General features: G+C 27.5%; 2 protein-coding genes across 4 annotated transcripts in view; one reads left to right on the forward strand and one right to left on the reverse strand.

Annotated features, from left to right (window-relative positions):
• Positions 1–649, forward strand: part of LOC136981436 (uncharacterized) — a 132,515-nt gene extending 131,866 nt beyond the window's left edge. For all 3 annotated transcript variants that reach the window (XM_067277758.1, XM_067277760.1, XM_067277759.1), the window contains 2 exons: positions 124–199; positions 286–649. In XM_067277758.1, coding sequence (XP_067133859.1) covers positions 124–197 — 74 coding nt within the window. In that variant the 3' untranslated portion in view covers positions 198–199; positions 286–649. The remainder of the gene's footprint in view (positions 1–123; positions 200–285) is intronic.
• A 3,608-nt stretch (positions 650–4,257) lies between these two features.
• The window catches only part of LOC136981433 (rho guanine nucleotide exchange factor 11-like), a 188,423-nt gene continuing 166,163 nt past the window's right edge, over positions 4,258–26,517 (reverse strand). The window contains exons 32-41 of the mRNA XM_067277756.1: positions 24,795–25,041; positions 22,227–22,311; positions 18,305–18,457; positions 17,903–18,222; positions 17,465–17,574; positions 14,347–14,410; positions 11,303–11,377; positions 8,383–8,525; positions 5,520–5,742; positions 4,258–5,427 (exon numbers count right to left, since the gene is read on the reverse strand). Of these exons, the coding sequence (XP_067133857.1) occupies positions 5,141–5,427; positions 5,520–5,742; positions 8,383–8,525; positions 11,303–11,377; positions 14,347–14,410; positions 17,465–17,574; positions 17,903–18,222; positions 18,305–18,457; positions 22,227–22,311; positions 24,795–25,041 (1,707 nt within the window). The 3' untranslated portion in view covers positions 4,258–5,140. The remainder of the gene's footprint in view (positions 5,428–5,519; positions 5,743–8,382; positions 8,526–11,302; positions 11,378–14,346; positions 14,411–17,464; positions 17,575–17,902; positions 18,223–18,304; positions 18,458–22,226; positions 22,312–24,794; positions 25,042–26,517) is intronic.

The following is a 26,517-nucleotide window of genomic DNA, read 5'->3' on the forward strand; positions in this document are numbered from 1 at the left end:
ATAATCTACAATTTTTTCAAATTGCAGTCAAAAACTTTAATTAATGATGATAATTTTGTATTTACGTTAAACAAAATTTGATTTAATAATTTTATATTTATTAATTGGCAAATTCTTTTTTAGGTGACATTGAGAATTTTTCTAACAGAAACATGTTGTCTGTGTTCCTGTTGGCACTACTATTTATACATCTCTGACAGTAAGTGGTTTGTTTAAAAATTTTGAAAATGTATTTTTAAAATCAGTTTTGTCCCTTTTTTTAAATTCGTTTTATATATTTTACAGTTTGCAACAAGTGGGATGAACGTTCCAGAACTTTTTCTAAAATTACATAACAAAACCAAATTTTGAATACCAAAGACTACCAGCAAAAATAATCTTTTTGTAAATACTTTCAATTTAAAAATAACTCAAGAATGTTTTTTTAAATTATTTTATTTATATTTTAATATAAATCCATGTTATTCTTATTTAAATTAAAAATATGCAACAGTTATTATTTATTAAACAACTTCAAAATTTCAATTATGCAAAATTTTCATTATTACTCCTGTATAAAACATAAGCTAATTGAAGCAAGCTGTAGATTAATTTGCCTTGAAAAAATTTAATATAAATTAAAATAATAATATATTTAAATAACTATATTTTATATGAAAAGTAATATAAATTTATTTCATATATATATATATTATTAAGCGAAGTAAAGTGTTAGTTAAAAATTTATTAGAAATACAATTACTGATACTTGTGTAGAAATTTGAGAAAATTTTTAAATTAATTTGCATTAAAGATGTTTATAGTGCTGTAATATATTATATAAAAAGTATTTGATTGTAAAGATAATTTTTTTGAATCATAACTTTAATATAAATCATTTGGCGTTAACAAAGATGAAAAAATAATAACTGAAAATATGGTCAGGTCTCAATTCAGTTTTCAAAAATTCCTTTTTTTTTTTTTTTTTTTTTTAAATTTTAGGTTCTTAGAAACCAACAAAAGTTCATATTTCATGTAATTTTTGAATTATTTTAGATTTTCTTTTTCGACCTTTTCAAAACCTTAGACAATATAATTTGAAAAAAGCATTTTGAAATTCTAAAATTTATAAAATACTTATAATTTTTTAATATAATAAAACTAATTTTGTAAAATATGTTTATATTCTTTCAAGACAAACAGATTTAGGTTTCATATGCTTCGGTATTTAATTGTTCTGATCCATCGTATTTGGTAGATTTAAAAAAAAAAAAAAAAAAAAATCTTTAATAGAATAAAGTAATTTTGAAAATGTCCTCAAAAAATTTATTTCTAATACTTTTATATAAAACTGCCAGTAGATAATTCTTTTCATTTTTTTAACTTCTCGATATTTATTATATTATAAAATGTTTATTCATTTATATTGTTAAATTTAGAGACAAAATACATAAGCTTAAAAATTTATTTATAAAAAGAAGCATGAATTATGGGAATATGCTGCAATGGTAATTATATCTTTAGATCTATATTATTAGATACATTCTGTATATTTATAATGGTTTTGATAAAAAGTTATGATTTTCATTTTGATTTCATCATGATTCAATTTAAACACGATTAATCAATATGATTTTACTTCATATTATAAAATTTCATTTTCAGAAATGTTTTTTAATTATTACTTTCAAGCAGAAATCTTTAATAATAATTAGAGCTTCTATAATAGCAATTTATATATCAATATTAATCAGTTTCTTCTATTAACCTGTCTTATTTATATTACTTTGTTATCCAAATCAGGAAAGATGATAATTTAAATATAAAAAAAAATTCATTTATTAACTAAATAATAATAAAATAAATACTGCATTATTTACCTATATAATTTCATATAGTAACTTCTTAAGATGTTTAATGGAAGAATTAATCACAGCAATAATGAATAATCTGAACTTTACTAAATATATAAAAATTAAGTCTGAAGTTTTAAAACTTTTGTTTAATGATATCTAAATAATTATAAATGCAAATTATTAATACATTAATACATATGCTATAAAATATATTTATGTACAATAAGTGTAATTGTAATTTTACAAGGCATTGTTATAGAATATTCTTATATAAAGAATGTCTACAAACAAATTATAAAAATTTTATATAAAATAGCTTTCATTACAAAATTTACTAAATATGAAGAATATTAATTTGTTTATTAGAATTTATTAACCCTTAATTACATAACTTAATGAGAGAATAATCTCAATATTTTTTAATTTAATAACTGATATAGTAAATTTGTATTTTTAATTTATGTGTATATATAATATACATATACAAAGACACATTCATTCAGGATATTATAAAATGACTGCCTAAACCAATATTATTTTTTGCATAATTTTAAATAATTCTTTCAGAAAATTTCACATAATTTGTAAAAAGTATATTTAGCATCATATATTAAAAATAAATTAGATTCTTTCATTTTAATCATTGTTAATTTTTAATTTTTTTCTACTTAAAATGATGTATTTAATTATTTCTACCATAAAAGAGATGAATTGTAATAGAATTCATCAGGATAAATTATAGTTATATTATTGATCCTTGCTGTATTATTGTATTAACATACAACAATAAGTTTCTTGGGAATGCTATGCAATTGGTACTTTCTAAACAGAAAGTAGCAGTTGCAGTTAAAGCTTATTAATCCGTAATTTATTATTAAATCTAGATTATGTAATATTTTAAAACAATGTGTAGACCTAATAATCTTAATTTTAAATATCATTGCCATATAAAGTTACAATTACACTGTAAATTTGTATGACATATATAAAATTACAGTGTAGTTGTAAATCCATTACAATGCAATTTTTAATAACTATTTAATAAATAATTTTCTTATTGAAAAAAGTAATAAAATAAATTTATTTTTGTAGTAATTAGAACAGTGCTATGAAATTAGAAATGGTAAGATCACGTTATTTACGTATTCATATTCTAAATCTACAGCTCTCAAATGATTAGTAGTGAAATTTTTGAAGACATTAATATTATGCAAGAAAATTTATGATTAAATTATCCTGAAATATTTGATATAAATATTTCTTTAATTTTAAAAGCCATCATGCAAAAAGAAAACGTGAATTTTTTAAAAATTTATAAACTGAAATATATAGTTATCAAAACATTTGCATAAATTAAAAGAAAAGTATTAATAATGTTTCTGTTGTAAATTTAAATTACAAACTTAAAAGAAATGCTGTATTTTAATAAGCCAACCAAACAATTAGAGTGAAAATAATTACATATATTTAAATTAAATGAAAGAATTCTTACATACTTTGATAAAAGATTTACCTTATTCAGTTATGTAATTAAGAGTTAATAAATTCAATACAATTATTACCATGAGGTACATTACATTGAAGTTTTTTTAGTTTATTATAACAGAAAAAATTTGTAGCTGCTTCTAAAATGAAAAAATATCCAACTCAATTTTTTTGTGATATAAATTATTAAAATGCATTGAAATATATCTAAACAAACATATTTTACTTTTTATAAAAAAAATGTTAATATGAAATTCTGGGCTAATAAGATAATGGGTTATATATTTTGGAATTTAATAATTATTGTTCTGTATGAGAATTTTTTTAATTGTACCAAGAAAATTTAAAATTATTTTTTATTATATTATTGTATATATTTACTTAGTATCAAATTTATATAATTATTTATGGTTATTATGTATATTAATTTTTCAATGCATGAGTAAATTAATCCTAATATATAAAACAATGTATATATTACGATTTTGTAATTCACTAAAAATTTTCTAATATATAAAAATTTTGTTAACATTTTACTATTTTTTAAAAAAAGGGAGAAAAAAAAGCACAATCTAAGCACCAAAAATAAAATTGAAGGATTTGGGATAAAAAAAAATTCATGAAACATCATTTATAATAATTAAAAAAATACTTAAATTCATAACATATGAATTTTAAAAATATTTGATAATGCATTATTATATTACATAAAAGAAATTATTACTATGCAATTTGTATTTGATTAAATACTTTTTAATCCAAGATCCTTCAATTGAAATTTGCTAGTCATATATAATATACAAATCATAATGTATATACAAATTAAAATATTGTAATTAAAAGCTTTTGTAATGTATTAAAAATAAATAAAATGGATATTGTAAAGAGATGTTATGAAATACTGTTTTACTAGATTAAATTTGAACAACAAATACTGTACTGTACATAAATAAGGAAGTTTATAATTTCAATACTGTATTACAAAAATAAAAATAAACACACTATTATCAAGCAGCATACAAAGCATTTGTTTATTTTGACAATTAAATTAAAGTCACAGTGATCTTATAAAATTTCTTCTACTATATACAATGGTTGAAGAAACTAATGCTAGGCTCATTTTTTTGCTCATGTTTCCATATATGTAAAGGCCCAGATGAGCAACCATTCCCCCTTTTTTTTTTTCTTTTTTTTACAATAGGCACAACTTTCTTTTTTTTTGATAAAAGGCCAGTGAATATCTACATAAATGCAAGAGGAGAACAGAAAGATAAACTGAAAATAAATGTACGTAGTACATTATGGTATTAAGGAAGTATTTTTCATTTTACATGATTTACATTTGCTGTTAACTCTTGCAGGCTTCTCTTTTATATTTGTGCCTGTTGTATAAACATGATCAAATTTTGTGGTAATAACCACATTTTTCTTTGAGATTAACTATAATACAAGATATAATATAATGGACAGCCCACAAGACAGATTATCTATGTATAATTTGTCTTGTGTTAAATATCAAATCACAGTTTATTATTATTTACATGCTACATAAAATTGGCTTATACAAAACATTAAAAAAATCACAAAAATCATATTTTACATATATCTGACTGGCCAGTTAACCATTTGCAATTTTGGAATCCTTGCAAGATATACCAATGATGGTAAGGTCAAAACACTTGTTCCTTTGAAGAATCCTGATGCTGCTTCAATGTAACAATAACGTATTAGAGTCTTTTGTGCAAATAATGCACAATTAATCTGACTATCATGGGATTATAACTAAAGTTGGGAATTTTCTGTTCCCAGAAAAATTATTATTAAAAGTATGCAATATTGTTCTTTCCATCAGATTTACCATTTGCATCATTTAATGGTAAAGAAGATTGATCATCATTATCATGTGAAGAAGTTTTATTCATTGATTTATTTTCATCAGTTTCTGCTTCATTATCAAGATCGGTAACTTTACAGGTTTGTATTAAAACGGGACATTCACCAGATGGAGCATCAACAAACATTTCTTCATGATCTAATGTTTCTCTATCTTCTGTTGATATGTCTTGTTTCTCTTCTTCTTCTTTACTTGCAACTGTTTCTTGTAATACTAATAATAAAAGAAATATTCTCGATTAAAATATATCTTTAACGTACATAAAAGCAGAAGTAACAATAAATTTCATTAACAAAAAGAAATACCTAAATTTTGCATTGGTTCTAATAGCTCACATTGGCCTTCTGATGTAGATGATGCTATAGAGATAAAACTACTTGGACGAGAATATATGCTGGGATTACTTGGAGATTGAGATCGCGTACTACATCGGCGATGGGCCTCATGAAGTAAATGAATTTGTTCTTGCATACAACGAAGTTCTTTTCTCATTTGTTTCCTTTCTTCTTCTTGTTCTGTTACAATTCCCTGATAATAGCATTAATTATTATTAAATAAATGATATTAATGTGACCTTCTCATAAGAAAACCTTAGTGCATTTATTACACATAATCTGTTTACTAGATTATATACTAAATAAATATCTCAAAAATTAAATTGAAATATAACAGAATATCAAAATTGCAATATTTCATTAACAAATTATTTAATACAATATGTAATACTTTAAAAATTATTCAATTTTAAAACATGCATGTAAAGAAACAGTGAAATTAATGTATTAAATATGTGAAAAAATTTTAAGGGATGATAGAAAACATCTAAACAAGCAATTTTCACCATACAATGCATGGGCGGAGAGCAAGCAGTAAACTGCTAGACGGCGCTGTAATGGGAAGTGCAAGTTTTCTTACACATCGTCATTTCTATTGTGGATTTCACAAGGCATGGTGATGTACAGTAATCAGGAAAAGAAGGACATACATTTTATGTATGGTCTTGCGAATGGGAATGCTCTGGAAGCTGAAAGACTGTACAGGCAGTGTTTCCCAAGAATACACATGCCAGACCAAAAAATTGCAAGTGTAACGCCTGCATTACCACAGGTGGTCACTCTTTTGAGCAGTTTCTGTAATTTTGCCACACATGTTGTCAATAAAATTATTTAGTACCTCCCCTATCCGTTTGGTGTTTCGTTCTTTCATGTGACAGTAATGGATACCTCCTAGCGGTTCACCGCTTGCTTCCGCCCATGCATTGTATCGTGAAAATTGCTTGTTTAGATGTTTTCTATCACCCCTTAAATTTTTGTCCATGAGTTTTGAAACACCCTGTATAGTATATAATAATGCTTAGACTGTTATAAAATAGAAACTGTTATGATAAATTTTAAGTATTTGTATTATGGATAAGAGTTAAAATAATAATAATCTTTTACATGCTTCAAATCTACATATTATAATTTGTCTTACAATTACAAGGTGTGACAATAAAGTTTGGTGAATGACCAAAAAAAAAAAACAAAGAATGATTGCTTTGCATAAAGAAAAGAAAAGAAAAAACAAAAACTACTGGCGTTCAAAGTAATCCCCTGTGATAGAATGCACTTTTGACAACATTCATATAAACAATGAAGAGATTCAGAAAAATCTTTTGGTATCAACTTCATGACAGTGTCTGGAATGCCTGCAAATTTCCATCCATTCATTGAAAGCTTCAATCATAGAAACAAAAAAAAAAAAAAAAAGTCAGCAGGAGCCAAATCAGGCGAGTAAGGTGGATGATTCAGCTCCAACAATTCCATGCATAGACATTCCTTCATTACTGCAGCTGCATGAGGCTGGCCATTGTAAAGTGTGGCCACACATGTTTAATGTGAAACAGCAAAGATTGGACATTGGTTTCTTCTTCAGAACAATCAGTTGAGAATTTTCCTATAGTTTGCTCTTCTGAGTTGAATCCTCTGTGGATCAAGCCATCTTTATCAAAAATGGCAATGAGACCAATTTTCATCTTTCAATTTTGTGAACCAGCATTTTTGAGACATTGGAGATCTGATACCTCTCCATTCCATGCTTTGTCTTTTTGTTGCTGGGTTGTATTGAAAGCACCAGATCTCATTCCCAGTTATTATTGACTCCAAGAATGCAGGATTGTTCTCACATGCCAATGAAATTGTTGTGTTCCAGTCTTTCCTGCTTTTATTCCACTGTGAGTATGTAAGGCACAAACCTAGAATGTATCTTGTGCATCCCTAAGTCAACTGTCAATATCTGATGGATTGTTTTCTGGTTTATACCTTGTTCTTCAGACATCATGCAAACACTCAGTTGTCAATCCTGCAACATCATCACAAACTCCTTCCACATTATTGGATGACTTGGAGGATGTGGACCATCCACTATGGGGGAGCATCTTTAAGAGATTCATTTCCTTCATGAAAATGTTTGAACCAATTGTAAACACAATTTTTGTCACTGCTTCGCTCTAAACAGATTTAAGCATGTCATGAGTTTCTGATGCAATTTTACCCAACTTAAAGCAAAAGTTGATGTTGATCATTGCTCCATTTCTCACTAATTACAACTATCTCTTACAAAGCTCATGTAATCAGGTGCAATGTCTGGGGTACTCTGCATGTAGTTTCACTTTCCAAAATCACTCACCTTAACAGTAACACTTCCATTCACTGAACTTTATTGTCATGCCTAGTATTTAAAAAACCATAAACATGAAAATAAATTTAAGTTTTTGTGAGGTTTTGGGTTAATATTTCTTTTCTTCTGTATGCTGTAATAATTTTGATCATTGTTATATATCTTATTTTTTATTAAAGACATAAATAATATATCTATTAAATAAAATATATATCATCTGTAAAACATATAAGATAAATATATTGATAGTGATGTGTTTGAAATAATCTTTTATAGACTAATATAGCAGAACAACACACATGTACTTATTCATCACTCTAAAATAGTTCCACTTATTTTTTTAACAGAACACAAGGCAACAGCTTTAAAAATATTTTTTATAAACTAACTACACTATAGGCCTATAAGAAAACTTTTTTAAAGTCCAGCATTTTTATAAAAGATCTAACTCAAAAATCAGATAGAGTTTCCTATTTAAAAAGTAACAAATATAAGTAATAAATATTTTACCAATAATTTTGTCAACTGCCTATCTATTGTACAAGAGATATTCTTTAATTTTTCAGGAGAGGCTAGCTTTGGAAAAGAAATTCTCTCTTCTGCTTGAGGTGGTGATGATGCAGTAGTCTCTGAAGACTCATTTGATGACACCACTAATAAAAGAATTATTATAGAAATAATACATTATATTAACTTTAATAAATTAAAATGAAAAATAAAATAGATATATTTTTTAATCATTTTATACTTTTCCAGATGGTGAAGAAAATGTAGAATAATTGTAATTATTGTTTAAATCATGAATTTATTGAATTTAGAATAGTATAATTTAATGCTAAATGTAAAATAAATAGATTATCAAAAGTTCTCAACTTGAATAAAAAAAGCTGACAAGATTTCTTGTACAACTTTCCTGGCACTCAAATTGGAAGTTAATGGAAAAATTGTGTGATACCATGTTATGAGATTTTATTAAAAAATAACTTATTATAATATGAATAAATTATAAAATACAAAAGCCCTATTTTTTGGGGTAAGGGTACATTTTCAATAAAATTGTAAATGCTAATAATGAGTAAAATTTTAAATAAGTCTGACTCCACTCAAGATATGACCTCTGTCCCTTCTATCTCCCTCTTTATTTATAATCTATGAAATGTAACAAGATAAATCTCATATACAGAAGTATTCCTGCCAAATTTCAAAGTTTTTGGTCCATAAGATCCTGAGATATAAAGCAAAACACACATACACACAGAATTTTGTTTCTTTTTCCTTTTTGATAATTTTGGAATTGGGAGCTTAAATGTCAAGAAATGGAAAAAACCTCGCAAGACAAAACTTGAGCAATTACATGTCTATCTTCCGTTATGTAACAGCTGGTAAAGTAACATATGTTTATTTCTAATTTGACAAATTTACTAGAAACTATATAATGAAATACTATGATAACTATACAAAAAGTTTAAAATTATCTTCAATTGTGAAAAATTCATTCAATTCAAATACAGATTAAATGACAAATTTACCTATCAGGAATTTATACACTATGAATGATAGTAGTAATGAATGCATAATTACAAAATTAATTGTTATGATGATAAATTTAAAAATATTAGGTACATTAAACTTATTTCAAACGTGCATAAAACATTGAATTTTGCATTGAATCTTCTAAAAGAATTTCTGTATTGTTTTGGCAATGCTACTATCAAAATAATATAAAAGTTATTATTACACTCTAATATATCATGTGTATAGGGAATGTAATAAAAAAGTTTGAAATCTGTGCTGTGGGATATCTTGAAATTAAAAATACTTAAATTATTTATATTTTTAAGAAACAGAAGTTACTTGAGAGAATATAATAATAATAATTGTTTTTATTACAATTGAAGTTAATCAAAAATAATCTGACAATCACTTAAGTAAATTAGAATAATTTTTAAAATTAAGAAAATTTTACAATTGGTTTTAGTTAATGAAATCAACTAAAACCAACTACTTTTTAGAATCAAAGGGTGTATGTATAAACTACTTTCAAGTAATACACTATGTAATTAGCTTTTTAATAGATTCAATCAGAATTGATACTAGAAGAATAATATTGCTAAGAGAAGAGTGTCTGATTGTTTTTAGATATGAGACACTCTTAGCAACATTATATATTTTCTTTATTTATAATACAAGTTTATATTCCATCACTTTCTTCATAAAGGCATTGCAGATCCCTATGAAAGAATTTATTACATCCATGAGGAAAATGGAAATCTAATACATCAAAATGATTCAAATGATGTGTATTGACTTTACTCAGTTCCCCTTTCTATTTCAGTTTGTTTTAGGAAATCATTAATACTGTTTAATGAAGATTTTAAATAATCTTTTGTAATCAATGTTAATTTTTTTTGTGTATTTTTATACAAAATGGATATAGGTGAAAAACTTGTACATTTTGTATTAAAAAAAAATCACTGAAACAGAAACATTTATGAAGTGTGACAGTCTTCTAAAATATAAGTAGATGTAAGTATGAAACTAGGCTGTCTCAGATGACTTTATCCAGCTTGTCCCAAAGCAGATACTGAAAACTGCTGAACAGAAAACCAAAACTTGAATCATGAAATAAAACATGAAGAGCAGTAAAATTGAGTAAGCTCTTTTGTAGTGAGTTACACAACTGTAGTTCTAAATACTACATTAACAAATATTTACATAAATGCAATTTGTTATGTTTCCTTTTGGTTTTTCCTTTTTAATATATTAATCTTAACCATAAATCTATTGATTTCAAAATATTTTAATATGAATAAAATTTAAAATAATGATAATTATGATAAATTAATATCAAATATTCTAAACAATCTTTGATTTTTCTTTAATTATTAAGACTTTTGATTTTAAAATATCTTTATTTTAAAATCAAGTCTTAATAATTAAACAAACAAATTAACTTAACATATCATCAAAATTTATAAGTTTTTATTTTAAAGAAAAGTTTCATTAGAATATAATAAATAGCTATAACAACCCTGATTATTTTTTATTGTATCAATAAAGGCACTATATTGTCCCTCCAGACTCAGACTCGACTATAGCTAATGTGTTGCAATCTGTTTATTAATAAAGTGATACAATAATGAAATTAAGTAGATCTAAGAAAAGAATATAGCTTTTAGAAGGGATTCAAACTCAAAACACTTGTACAATGAATTAGTACATTAAATGTTAACTGTTCATAAGAATTTGAAAGACACAATTACAATGATTGATTTTTACTTATCAATAAGGAAATTACACTCTATCTTCAGACATTAAAATCTATAAATGCAATCTTAATGTCATTGACTAAAAATTACAATTTATTTTTTTATTACTTTTAGTTGTTGTTATTATTATTATTATTACATTCAAATTTAGATATACTTACATTCTGTTTTAGATGAACTTACAGAATCTTCAGAACACATAAATGTATCATTTACTAATGCAGTTAACTTATTTGCTAAAACCGAGAGAGAAAGAAAAAAAATATCACTAAATTTGTATTAATTATATTATAAAAAAATTATTTACTTATCTGCAACATTTAAAAAATAAATCTAAGTATTATGTATAAATTTTTTCTTACTATCTATATAACAATAATGATTCAGTTAATACTAGCACTAATATTTTTATTACAAAAAGACAATGTATGAACATGTTTCAGTTTCAAAAAATGATGATGTATAATTATTTAATAGTTTCTCACTTAATATGGTAAGACATCTATGAACTTGAAATTTATCAAAGACTTTATAACATAATACAGAGAATATTATCATAAATTTCAACATTCAAAAACTACAAATTGATTAGAGCAAATAAATGGCAAATGCTAGAACCACAGATTGTTAATACAAGAGTAATTCTCAAACAGCTTTGACAAACAAAAGGAACTAAGAATTCAATTTCTGTAGTTCTGAAAATAGTTTTAGAAGAAAGAGAATAATATATATATTTAAACATAAGAATTAATGAGATGATCCATGTCTTAAAGAAAAATGCTTAATTTTATGTAAGAAATTTTTGTCTAGATGATATCAATACACTTATGAAATACTGGGAGGAAAAAATGACACTAAACAATAAATTAGAGATTAAATATATTTATACTAATTAAAAAAAAAGTTCTATTCAACACAACACACTGTAAATGTTTAGTAATATATTAACAGTTATGAAAATTTTTATTTTCCTTTCTAAAATGAAAATAATCAAGATTACTGATTACCAAATTGCATAATTATCACTTCAATAATTTATAATAATTATCATATCTCAATGAAATTAAATACTTAATTCTGTTTTTTGTTGTTAAAATTACAACAAAGAATATGGTGTGCATTTTTTGAAACTAATAGGCAGTGCTAGTATCAGGCTTATGGCTAGGTAGCTTCCTGTTTCATCTGTCATGCTGTGTATATACTGTTTAAAAATTGCTTTTTTAGTTATTTAAGGTATTTTTGAAATGCCAGTTAATTGTTGTTTGTTTCAGTGCCAACGATAAAAAACATCCAGGTTAGAAATTTCATAAACTTATGAATGATCCGATAAGAAAAAAAGAATGAGAAGTAAAGATAAAAACTGGGAAGAAAATCAGTCGATACACTCAAATCTGTAGCAGGCAGAAGTATAAAGACAGTTAATTTTAAATAGTTTAGAGCAATAATACTCTACAAATGTAAATCTATTTTTAATGAACAATTTAATGAAAGGTTATTATATCACACCCAGTATTACAACAGCCAATCATTTTAAACTTTTGAATCATAACACTACATTTTAAACACTAATAACACAATGCTAAGAAATAGCAAACTTTCAGAAGCTGAAATTCGAAATATATATGACTTACGAGGTGCTGGAAAGTTTCAGAGAAATAGCTACAATAATTAATCATTCTAAAATTGCTGTGGCCAATGAATGTATAGACAAAAAAAATTATAGAAAATGAAGAGATGTGGATGCAAGAAAAAATTAACTGACAGAGCTAAATGAAATGTTTTCTTCCTTATAAAACAACAAGTAAATTAGCTGCTATCTGTTAGACAGGTAGGTACTAATTTACCAAAATCTGTGTTCCATCAGACGATGTGGTGATGTGTTCGTGATGACAACAACATAAATGATAACAACAACATAAAATACTAAAAAATGAAAGTGATACCTAATTTGATACCTGTTCACAAGCAACAAAGATTTCAATATGCTAAATCTGTTGTAAACTGGACCAAGAAGTGGGAAAAAGTTGTGTTTTCTAATGAAAAAAGTAGAAATTAGATGGACCAGATAGTTATGGATATTACTGGCATGATGTGAAAAGAAAAGCCAAAGTTAGAATGAGTAGTCAATTAGGTGGTGTAATGATGGTTTGGGATACTTTTGAATTCAGTGGAAAAACTAATATTGTCATTGTTGATGAAAAAATATATTCTTCAAAATATCAGGATATGATAAAAAATAATTTAATTGCATTTAGACATTTAATTGGTGGAAGTAATTGGATATTTCAACAAGACAATGCTGCACTCCATGCATCAAAATCAACTAAGATCTGGTTAATTAATGAAAACATTACAAAAAAGTATTAAACTGGCTTTCTAGAAATCCAGATCTTATGGTCAAATCAAGCATTATTATCAAGTAAACAAGTTAAAATTACCAATTGTGGATGCTCGAGAAAATACTGAAGTGAAACAATTACAAAAATCGATTCTAACTATGCCTGAAGAGGTCCAACTAAATATTAAATGTTATGAATTTTGCCAAAAATATGGTGTTCTTATAATTATGTTATATTTTAAAATGAGTTAATTTCAAAAACAATTTAAAATTATTTTAATTATCATCAAACCTTAAAGACTATGATTTTTAACATTGTTTTGTGTTTATTATTACGTATCTAAAGTTTCAAAACAATATTACAAAAGTATTTGGTAAGAATATAGTTTATAGTATATTACAAATTGAAGTTGTGGAATTAAAACTAAATTGCTGTCCTGATAATTATGTTACAGGAGCAAAAACGAAAGCCAACAGCTGTAAAAGTGCCAGTTTATACTTATTATTTTAAGTTTGTGCACCTTTCTAAAAGTTTTATCTTTGTCCCTGTTGTCTTGTCCGCTAATTTGTTTAATTTCTTTTGTAATTCAGCAACTGTTACATTCTTATAAATACATTAAAACTTCTTATTCAGTTTCCACTGTTCACTCTATACTAGAAATTAAGTATACATCAAGCTGACACTAGTGCCACAAGTGATGAGATTTAAACCATGTATGCTCCATAGTTACATAATACTTTATCTTAAAGACATTTTTTCAACGCTCATTCTCAAATTGTAAAATAAAATTTTTAATTTTGACAGTTAAACTATGAATTAATATTGTATACAAAAATAATATTTTAAATAATCAAATGTTTTATTACCTTGGTAAATAGCTGCTAATATCAATTCTTTGGCATCTTTATCACCATCCAAATCATTTGCCATCTACAAAAAAATAACAATAAATAATTTTAAGCATAAAAGTATTTTTGTTACAAATTATTAATAATCTATCTATTCTTTAAATTATCTTAATTTTAAAAATTTACCATACAAATTGAAATATTTTATTTTCTGATGTCTAAAATATCAAAAAATAAAATAAGCAAATAAATCCCATAAAGATTTCATTAACTTTTAAAAACTTATTATTGAAACAGTTTAAAAAATTTCATATTTATAATAAATAAATGGTTTTGAAATATGTAGTATATCCAATTAATTGGATCGCTACTTCTTAAGTACAATAGCCTAAATTTTACTACAGAATTCTAACAAAAATACACTTATTCCATAAAAATCAGTGCACAAAAGAAGTTGTTAAAATAAAATAAAATTGTATGTGTGTGAGTGTAACAGTGATATAAGTAAGTGATTACCAAACGATCATTTATTGCAGGAAAATGCTACAAATGAAAGAAGGTTCTAGTACCCTATTTGAACCACCTGTAGTGTGAATACACAATGTGATACAGGCAGGCATGAAGGCATATGGTGTTTTGCAACATCTCAGTCCACAGTTGCTGCAAGAGTCCTCTAGTTCAGTCAAACACCTAGACTGTCCAACTTGGAGTCCCAGGTGATCCCAGACATGTTCGATCAGTGACAAATCTGGGAACCAGGCAGGCCAGAAAAATGTGGCAAAGGCAGTCCTGTGACACTCTTGCTGTGCGTGATCAAGCATTGTTCTGTTGGAAAATGGCTCTTGGGAGCCATTTTTCCAACAGAACAATGCTTGATCACGCACAGCAAGAGCTGGATCACGCACAACAATGCTGGAACAATGCTTGATCACGCACAACAATGCTGGAGCTCCCAATACATGTGGCTGCAGGATATCACTAACACACTGCAGGGCTGAGATGGTCCTTTGGATCATTACTAGCAATGACCAGCTGTAGGGGTAGTGTGTCACTTCAAAGTGTGGACAGGAGCCTCCAGACTCAAACATGGCATTGTCAATGACCAAACTGAATCTGGATTCATCAATGTAAATGACCTAGTTCCATTCCATTGTGGTCCAATCCTGTTGGGAGTGACACCACTCCAAATGGGGGTGACAGTGAGTGGCTGTCAATGGAAGTGCAATGACTGCCACAATACCAAACATTCATCATCCAGGTGCTTCAAAATGATATGAACAGACTCGGGGCCAGTAAAGATGGTGCCACCTGTGTCCGGATGGTGGACAGCAATACAGTCAGAAGTGTGTGCACTTGTTGGAGGACCAGGCAGTCCTCTTGGCTAGTGATCTGAGCTTGGGTGTTGTCTGTGCAAGCTCTCTTGTCCACTGGTTCCAACATCACCTCACGATGTTATCAGAATGGCCTAAGTGATAGGCTATTTAGCAAAATGACAATCTGGCTTTTCTCAGCCCGATGATCCTTCCTCTCTCAAATTAGTTGTTCATATGTCTTCAACTGCAACATAAAGGCATCTCCAGTGATAGTGTCCCCTCTGCAAAAGGTAAACTACAAACAGGATGCCTTTGCATACACTTTTATAGGCCAAGGGGGATGACCTTTAATGCCCTCTGCTGCCATTACTCAAAGAGCCATCTCATTATAACTAATAATTTCCAAATCAGCTTGAGATTTATCTGCATACCACGCTTCATAGTGATATGGCAACACTTCCTGGTGTGATAATTTTTATGGCAATGAGTGTATAATCATTGTTTTTACTCTTCTAGAATTTTTTTGCTTTTGTGGAAGATAAACAGACTGCTAAATTAATTTTACTTAGTTTAACTTAGGAAAGATAATCAAAAATAAAAATTTATCTATTTAAGGAGTAAGAACAAACCATATCTAAAGATAAATTACAATAAACCACACTTTATAATTTGTTATTTTGAATAATTTGATAGCAATAAATACACATTTAACACATTATTTATAATATAATTTTTTAAAATATGATTTAAAAAAAAACAGTAATGATCTCATTTAGCAGATCTTAGTAAACTAATATTTAATCCAAACATGAATGAAAATTAAGAATTTAATAAAATCTATTGAGTTAAATGTAGCAAATCTATAAAACCAACATAATGTCCAAGTTAATTATATCTGGATAAGGTAACAAATCTTAAGACATTTTTCTAAAAATATTTATTTAATGATTTATTCAAGATACAGTAGAACCTCGATTATCCAGACTATTTGGAGATGAAGGTAGTCCAGATAAGGAAAAATCCGGATAATCAAAAAATAATACTGCACTGTATTAAATCGTGATCAAATTTTCAAGAAACAAATGTTCGTTTTGAATTTGGTCTACTACTGACCATCACTAACACTGCCTATTGTTTAAAGGCCCTCTGGTGGCACAAGAAGACGGATTTTATAAAATAAAAAGCAGTTGAAACTGTCAAATTTTTATTCATAAAAATGCAAACTATTTATTGTTTTATGACGAGTAAAATTTTTTCGTTGTGTTCACGGCTTTTAAATAATTCATAAACCTTCGAGGCGCGAGGCCCCCTCAAACTGCCAGGCCGTAGGCGATGGCCCATGTCGCCCATGCCTTACACCGCCCTTGGCCATAGAAATATGTAATTTGAATATAAATTATTTATAAATATGTATGTCAAGTTATATTTTTATTACGATGCAAAATGTATTAAAAAGTTTAGGAACACTGTGCCAGGTGAGATGTTGTAGGTACAAAAAAAGTTATGCATTCCATCACGTACATAAACAGTGTCGCAATTGCCAAATGCAAATCAGCAAATCTGTAAAATTTTTGTTTATTTTGAACAATCCAGATAATTGAGATTCTACTGTATTAATATCTTAAAACTTTCAATAAATGAAATTATTATTAAAAAGTTAAACAAATCACTTCAATCTTACTCATTGTTACTTTAAATTTTATTATTTATTCAAATAGACTTATTTAATAATTGAAAACTATTACTTTTAAGTTTTACTACATGGGTTAATGAAATAATTTTTGTTATTTTTAATTTTGATGATAATATTTTCAGATACTAACCTCTGCAAAATGTTCAAACTCTCCTTTAGGTATTTGTAAAATATCTGCAACTAGTTCTTGTTTCTCTGTAAGAGCATTGGCTATTTCTTGATCTTTACGCCTAAGTTGTTCTTTAAAATATTTTAATTAATTAGTAAAAATTCTTGATTTAACAAATTTTATTTTATGATAAACTTTAATCATTAGTGATTATTATTTTATATTAAAATTTCAGCAATCTGAAAAAAAAACAATATTAAAATCTTTTTGATTTTTAAAGTAAAATTTATATTAAAATTATGAATTTCCATTTAATAAAAGTTACTATCAACTTTGAAAATATTGTATAAAGTTTTAAAAATTCTGCTTAGCAATTTTTCTTCTTAATAATGACTTTACTGAAGAAATTCACTTAAGAATTATGTTTCAAACTGTTATTAAACTATCAAAAAATATTACCCATTGGTGTCAAAACTGGTTCTGCAACTTCTAGTAGAGCACTTTCTGTGATTACTACTTCAGAAGGTTCAATCAAACGAGGACTGTCTACTATTTGTACTATATGTCCCTGAATTACTGAATTTTCATTTTTGACAACTTTTGAATCTTCTGCTGGTGGAACAGATTCTTTCTGAGGAGAATCATAATCTGTAGAAATGGAAGTTGAAGATGGTAGAGGCAAAGATGATTCTGATGAAGAAAATTCAGGTAGTTCAGAGAGATCATTGGCTTCAATACCATCATATTTTTCAGAGTGATTATCTTCCCTTGTATTTGTACTAAAATGTAATCGTAATATATTTATTTATATAAAGTTTATAAATTAAGTAACTTTTCTAAGAAAATTAATTATGCACTCACTCTTTTTCTTGATCTTTAATTTCTGTTGGTTCTTCAATACTTCCTTCTGAAGGAGGTATCCTGTCTGGATACAATGGGGATGGCTGTTGATGTTTCGTCTGATTACTTATGCTTTTGTATGCTTCAGTTGCTTCAGTAATATAACGTAACCACCTATATGTGATGATAAAATATGTGAACTTATATTGTAATTTTTATATTAAGTAACAAAATTTCCATATTTAGATTACTTTTAAACAGATTTCATAATAATTGTTTCAAAAATGCTGTTTAATAAAGTGCAGTAGTCATCATTGAACAAATACAACTGATTTTAATATCAGAAAGATATGACCAGAAGTGCCTGTGAAAAATATCATCTTATTGAGCCACTTTTTGTCTTACAATACTGATGAGTTAGTTTGACTTTCATCATGTTCCACAAGGACTGTGCTTTGTACCTTATGATAATAATGGTTTAACTATGTTTGTTAAAGTACATTATTGTAAGTGTAATGATGGTTATCTAAAATATCTAGATTCATCATACAATATCTACAGACTGTTTTCTTGGAAGATAAAGTCAGTTACCATTACCTTTCAGTGGTGAGCCAAACGTGACTTGACAGAATTCAAAGAATAAGACAAACCACTATGTCCAATGTACCCAAGCTTTAAAGCCTGACACAAAGATGGATTTTACCTAGTAGGCCTCAATTTGAATTTTACCTTCATTTTGTTGGGCTAAGCACATTACTACGGACTAAGGAACTTTGCTAGAGCCTGACAGAATGTCCCAAAGCTGCTGCCATTCTGAGAAAAATTATTAGAATTGTGATTTGGCAATATAGAAGCTCAGTGTGCCTTCTTCAATATAACTAAATTCCTCCTGATACTATTCTGTAATCTCTTGTCTGGATGACCATGTCCTACATCATGTCAATGATGGTTAAATCCACCAACCTAGATCTGATATAATCATCTTGAAATTTGAAGTGCTCAAAAATTGCAGTTCTTACTTTTAAAATTAATACTAAGCAACAAAAAACTTACACATGAGGAAGATACAATAAAGTGGAGAAAGAATTTTTTGGTTGCAACATTTGATAAAACAGAACTAGGCTATTCTTGCCATGTCTGAGGATACCACCTTAGATAAATTAGCTATAATGGCCAATATGTGAAGCCACCAGCATTAGTATAAAGTACAACCTTCCTGAAAGAAACATATAATTCCAGGCCAAATTCGTGAAATTAATGGATTAACTCTACGTTTAACATGGCTATGATAGAAAAGCCAACAACAACAAAATGACACATATAAACAAAATCTGGAATTAACTGTTGAAATCACTGTAAATTTGGCATCAGAGTAGAGCACTGCCATTCCTCTTGTTCCTTCAAAAATGTGAAAAATCCTTAATATTGTTCATGAAAAAACAGATAAATATGCAAAAATCTTATTCCTTCATTTATGAAACAATATTCTCTTTCATGCTGGCTTAGTGCCAAAAACAAACAACAAAATTGGAAAATTTTACTTTTTTGTCAAAATAAAGTAATTTATAACATCAAAAATTAATTCATAATTTAACATTTTTTTTTTCTGTAAGTAATTTTTACTCCAAATGATTATACACCATTGTGCCAAAAATAAAGTAATAAATATATGTGATTTTGAGTGACTGCAGTTTGGATCATTGTTTTGAAAGGTATAGTACACCTGACCATGTCGTAGTAAAAGGATTAAGAGAATTACATCATATGGTATGATACAACTTCTGACCAGACATTAAGAGTTGCTTCTCCATCTACAATTCTACATCACAAAGCTGATGTATTTAGTTAACTGCATGTAGTGATGTTTATGTGCTGCCATTTTCATAACACTTGCTGTGATGCACCTTCACTGCATTATAACTATACACAATTAATGGTTTAAGTATTAAAACCTTTTGGATCAGATGGATAATGATTGACTTAGACTTACACATTTCCAATGACCATTTATTTTAGAAAAATTAAAAAAGACTATAATTGGTGCCGACTTCTGAAATATTTTAGTTTTTTGATAAATCTCAAGAATAGCTGTTTTTGTTACATGCTAACCAACCTGTACACAAGAGATAAACAGACAAGAAACAACTGCTCCCAAATTACATTAATTATAAAAATTTGACACATTGCCAGCTTCTGGCTAAATATCCTGACATCCTCCACCCATAAAAAAGAACACTATTTATCACATATTAATCAAGAGACAATCTGTTCATCTAATCTAATAGATTGTACCCAATAAAGCTGGACCAAGGTATCTGTAGACCTAGCACATCTAAATGAATCAGCACCAATGTATGTTGTCTAATAAGAGAAGTATAACTTTTACATGTGTTAAATGAAACTTTTTTGATTGGAAATTAAGTAGCATATTTTAATTATTTGTAATATAAAATTATATTTCCAGATTTGAAAAGGAAACAGAGATCACTTGTAGAAAAACTGGAAATAAATATATCAATCACACTACACTTTACACAGTTTTCCAGCACTAGTTTAATCAAAACAAATGTTTGGAACTAATATGGTAGAACTAATAGTTACATCATTAGAACTCAGTTTTTTTCTTTAATTTGTATTTTAATAGATATTTAGCCTTCATCTTTACATATCTCAATGGCATAATTAAAGCCAGCATTAGGAGAAAATCAGGGTAATCTCAAGTTTTCCTCTGTTAGAAATACAGGCTTTGTATCAAATTGAAAAAATGCATTCTGAAAGTACCAGAATTGCCTTTATTTCGGTACACAGTCAGCAAAGCTTGCTAACTGTACTCAAATACAAGTAGTCATCATCAAATAAACAGTATTAGTTTTAACACCAGAAAGAAATGACCAGAAATGCCTGATAACAAGAACTCTACATTAAGCCTGAACCAGCCACTTTTTGACTTACAATATGCTCTATTTGGACTGTGCTTTGTAAATTATGGTAAAAACAGTTCCTCTAAGTTCATTAAAGTGTATTATTACAAGAAAGGTGACAGTAATCTCTCGTATCTAGAATCATTATACAATATCTACAAATTTTTGTTAGAACACCAACTCAGCTGTTGTTATCTTTCAAAGAAACAAATTCTTAATGAATTCTCATCATACAATATTACTATTAAGTTTCAAAGAAAAGTGAATTATTTTTAATATTTAAAACAGTGCTTGAGTAAGCTGATGACTTACGTCACAGTTCACTAATTTAGTTAGCTTAGAATTTCTAACAGCAAAACTTAATGATATGACACATTATATTGTATTGTTTGATTAAACTAATTAAAAATATTTTTCTAAGGAGAAAATGCAAAAACTTACATTTGATTAAAATTTTTTAAAGAAAAAATTTTATTTTTGTAAAACATGAAAATTTATTTTAAATATAATATTGAAAAATGATTATTTTAGTAATAGTTTTAAATACTATATAATTTTAAAGTGAAAAATGTTTTTAAAATATAAATAATGATTCTAAAAAGCAGTTTTGTAGAAAAGATTTGATTACAAATTAAAAAATTATTAAAAACTGAATTATTTTCAAAATATTTACAAATGTTTACATCTTTGAAACACATTTGCTTTTTTATATTACCATTCAAAAAAGTATAAATATAAATGTTTATTTAATGATCATCAGATTTTTTACTACAAATTATCTGCAATTATTATTTGATAACATAATACCAGTCCTCACTTAACATTGTTTCATTATAATGTTGTTGAGGGAAGATGAAAGTACATTTGTAATTATTTTTACGATATTTTGCTTAATATCCAAAAACTAATTTCCAAGAATATCAATGATCTTAAGTGAGAAATTATTGTATATTTAAATATTAATTTCTCTTTAGCATAAACATATAAATTATGTTTTAATAATTTAAGTACTAAATACTTACAACTTTTTCTCTGATGGTGATGCAGCTACAAATTCATATATTGCATGTTGGTCTGAAGCAGATACAAGGAAAAATGCACTTTTATCTGTAGAATTAAATAATAATATTAATTATTTTCTAATATAATTTTGATAAATATTATTTAAAAAAAAATACTGGTGGTTATCATAATTTCAATTTGAATTAGAAATTCTACAAAAGAGAAAATTTGATTTCAACATTACATTTTCTATTTCTAATTCTTTGCTTGCTACTAGCTAAATATTCTATATTTATTTACATGGTATACTAAATTTTTCTTTTATTTATTCATCAGTTAAATAAAAATAAAAATTGATTTAATGAAGTAATCATAAAGATTTTATGTAGCTTTAAATGTAGTATACCATACAGTACAATCTTGCTAATCCAATCATTTGCTAATTTGACATATCCAGTAATCCAACATTAGTAAACTTTCAGGTAATACCAGTACTGTTGCCAAGTCATAGGCAAACCTTCCACTAGTTCAAACTCCAGTTCCACTAAAACTGAACACCTTCCCACTAAATATGGCATGTTGTTAAGCCTAAGCTTGAATGCTCAAAGCTTAACCACAATAATAAAGATTGCTATGCTCATCATTTTAGGCTACTCAAAACAGTACATCTTATAACACAATAACTATGTATAAATATAAAATTCAGTTCCCTGAAATTTCTCACTAAATTCAGTGGGAAACCAATAACTTGACAAAAGTGATAACTAGCAACAGCAGCACAGTCAGATGACAACATAGTAAAAGAAATTGAAAATTATTTTAAAAGGATTAATGATTAATTTGAATGCTCTAAAATACAACAACATATGATTGCTCTCCTTTCATATTTTCTTTCTATTTTGAACTCACCTTACTTCCAATAATCCAACAGTCCCAGTGAGATTATCAAGAGTGTACCATAACATTAAATAGTTATTTCTGTCAAAATTATTTTGCTTACTTCATAATATAAATAAGTTTAAAAAATTATTTATAAGTTATATATGTTACCGGCCAAACCTGATTTCAGGCCAAACTGATTTAGAATTATTATTCAAGTATATTAATGGTTAAAATAAAATTAAAAGGCAATCAATTAGATGAACAATATTTATTCAAACATAATCTACTTAATTATAAAAAACAGGGTTAATGTTACTCTAGGTATCAAAGGTGGCAGCTCGTCTCGATTTCCAGCAATCAGAAGACAGGGAACAGTGGGGACGCACGTTCTAACCTAACCTATTCTAATAAATTACCATAATTATTAGAATAAGTTAAGTTAGGTTAGAATGTGCGTCCCCACTGTTCCCTGTCTTCTGATTGCTGGAATCGGAGACAAGCCACCATCTTCGATACCTAGAATAATGTTAACCAAAGCGGTATTGATTAGAAGTGAAAACACTTGTACAAAACTATAAAATAAAAATAAGCTAATCAGTACTTATCAGTATGTATATTTTTTATTAAGCCATACACTTTTAAAGGTAATTAACTTTCAAAAATATTTTCAAAAATTCAAACAAAATAATAAAAATAACTTTTAGAGTCAAACTAAAATTAAAAATGAACTTATTTATGCTTCTTAGCGTAACATATAAAATATTTTATCTTTTATTTATTTTTACAGGGTGTACTGTGGTGGCATTTCGAATTACACAAAATCATTTTTTTTTACACTGGAACCTATTTATAGTACATAAATCAGTTCGGCCTAGGACAAACTAGTTTGGCCTGAAATCAGGTTTGGCCAGTAACATATATACAGTCAAACCTGTTTTTATGCGGGGGATAGGGACCGCATTAAAAAAGACGCATTAAAAAAAATCGCACGAAACTTCACGATTGGCTGTAAAATAATAGTTTTCGCAACACAATTAAAAAATATTTTTTTTATGCGGTCAACAGGGACCGCATAAAAAAAGTCTCACATAGAAAATAACTCAAAACCGTACGAAATAGAATTTATTGACAACAGATGTCAGCACTTGACTGCATCGTCTGGTCTATCGTCTGTTTTACATATTTTTGTCCAGGTGGTGTTTTGTTGACTTAAAAAGTAAATTATTTCATTTTTCGCATATTCATGCAATAATATTACTATAATAAGTGCATTTATGCTATAGTAAGTTTATTTAGCTATAATAAGTCAACGTAAGACATGACGAATCGCACGAGACTAGTCGCCAACTATACCGCACAAATTAAAAATTCGCATTAAAAAAATCGCACAAATAAAAATTGCACATAAAAAGAGCGCATAAAAACAGGTTTGACTGTATTTATAATATTATTTAAAATTTTTAATGACGATGATCATCATCATCATTAAAAATACTATCATCACCATCATGATAGTACTAAGATAAAATACAAAATTCTTAATTTATTTTTCACAGAAATTATAAATAAAAATAATGTTAAAATGACAAAAGAAGGATAAAATAGGATGCATTTATTACATTATTTTCAACAATAATATAAATACATAATGTGTGAATGTACAATATCTAGTCTGTAAGAAAATAATACTGTATTTTGATACATACCTGTAGCTACATTTCGAGTAAATAGATTCTGGACCCTTAAAATAGGACTACGAGTCAATTTTGTATCTTCTCTACCAGTCATCAAGTTTGTATTATGGAACTTTAGAATATATTTTTCATCTTGCTTTTGCAATAGAACTAAAATATCTTCAAACAGAACAACATGCATTTCCACAGTTTTTTGTTTATTCAATCTCCACGTTAAATGACCATCATATAATAACTGATGTTTCGTCAAATCTAAATTCTGTAGGAAAAAAAAAAACACAATTATAACATTTTATACTGAAATATTAAATTAATATAAATTTATTAATACTCTAGAAGTCATAAAATAAAATAAACAACCATTCCAACTTCAGCAAAAATTCTTTAATCCTAAGAACATTTTCAAACGCATTAAGCGTCCATCTTCAGTTACTTCTTTAAATCAAATAAGAAATTCGAACAAATATTACGTAAATTAACGGTATGATTACAATATATAAATAAATAAATAAAATAAAATAAAATAAACAGGATTATCGTAATTTACAAAATTATGCCAATATTTCATAAACAAATAAAAATAAAAGCAATCAAGCTGCCTCCTTGCTTTTGTGCCTTACAGGACTTTCTATTCGCCAATATTAAGAACGCTGCAAAGTACCACACCCAGATCTTGAAATTAGCGAACTTGATATGTCACACATCTTTCTTTGGCTTTGAGGACAAAACTTATATACAGGGGTGAGGAGTACCGATGGGTAGCCCTATGTCTTATATACTCTGCGAATTGGTACTCCACAATCTAGAAAGCAGTATTCTCCCGATAGTAGAGCATGATATTTTATTATACGTGAGATACGTGGACGACATCTTTATCGTGTGGAAGGACAATCACAACATCAAAAAGTTTATAGATTTAATGAATCAAAACCCCTATGGTTTAACTCTAGAGTTGGATCAGCAAAGTTATAACAGTGTTAATTTCTTGGATCTCACTATAACGTGTAGGAGGGGAAATCCACACGAATGTCTATCACAAACCGATATCATTCCCAATCATAACGTTATCCCTAGGAAATCCACAGACCCTGGGCATATCAAGATGGCAGTATTTCGCTCGTGGATACAGAGAGCACACACACACACACACTGCACAGATGTTTTGGATACAATTAAAGAACTACAATACATCCGAACAACGGCTTTGCAACATGGTTACAGAACAGAAAAAATAGATGCTCTCATCAAGAAGGACCATAACCAAACACGTGGGAGGAATAGAAACCAACCAAGAAAAAAGTGATCCTCGATTACATTCCTTTTCTTAAGCTGTTGGTAAGAGGATTTCCAGGAGTAGGAATTTGCAAATTATTTATCGACGCAATCCGACTATATACAAGCTTTTAAGGAATGATAAGATGAAGTATGAGCGTAACTCCCTAACAGGAATTTATTCGATACCATTAAGGGATCATAGGTTTGATTCTAAATTAGTATATATAGGGGCAACATTGAGAAATTTAAAAAAGAGGATTAATGAACACAAGCGGTCGGTGGAAAAATCGGTTGATAGTACGGTCCTGGCCAATTATGCTAAGCAGCAGGGCATCACGGTCTTTTGGGACCAAGCCTCTATCATCAGGTCTACTAAATCGAAACACGCAATAAAGTTTTTTGAAAAATTGGAAATCCACAGAGTGCAGAGAAGTACGCAATGCATTAATTATAGGGACGC

This window comes from Centruroides vittatus, unplaced genomic scaffold (assembly GCF_030686945.1).
Source record: "Centruroides vittatus isolate TY-2023 unplaced genomic scaffold, ASM3068694v2 contig_754, whole genome shotgun sequence".
Taxonomy (NCBI): domain Eukaryota; kingdom Metazoa; phylum Arthropoda; class Arachnida; order Scorpiones; family Buthidae; genus Centruroides; species Centruroides vittatus.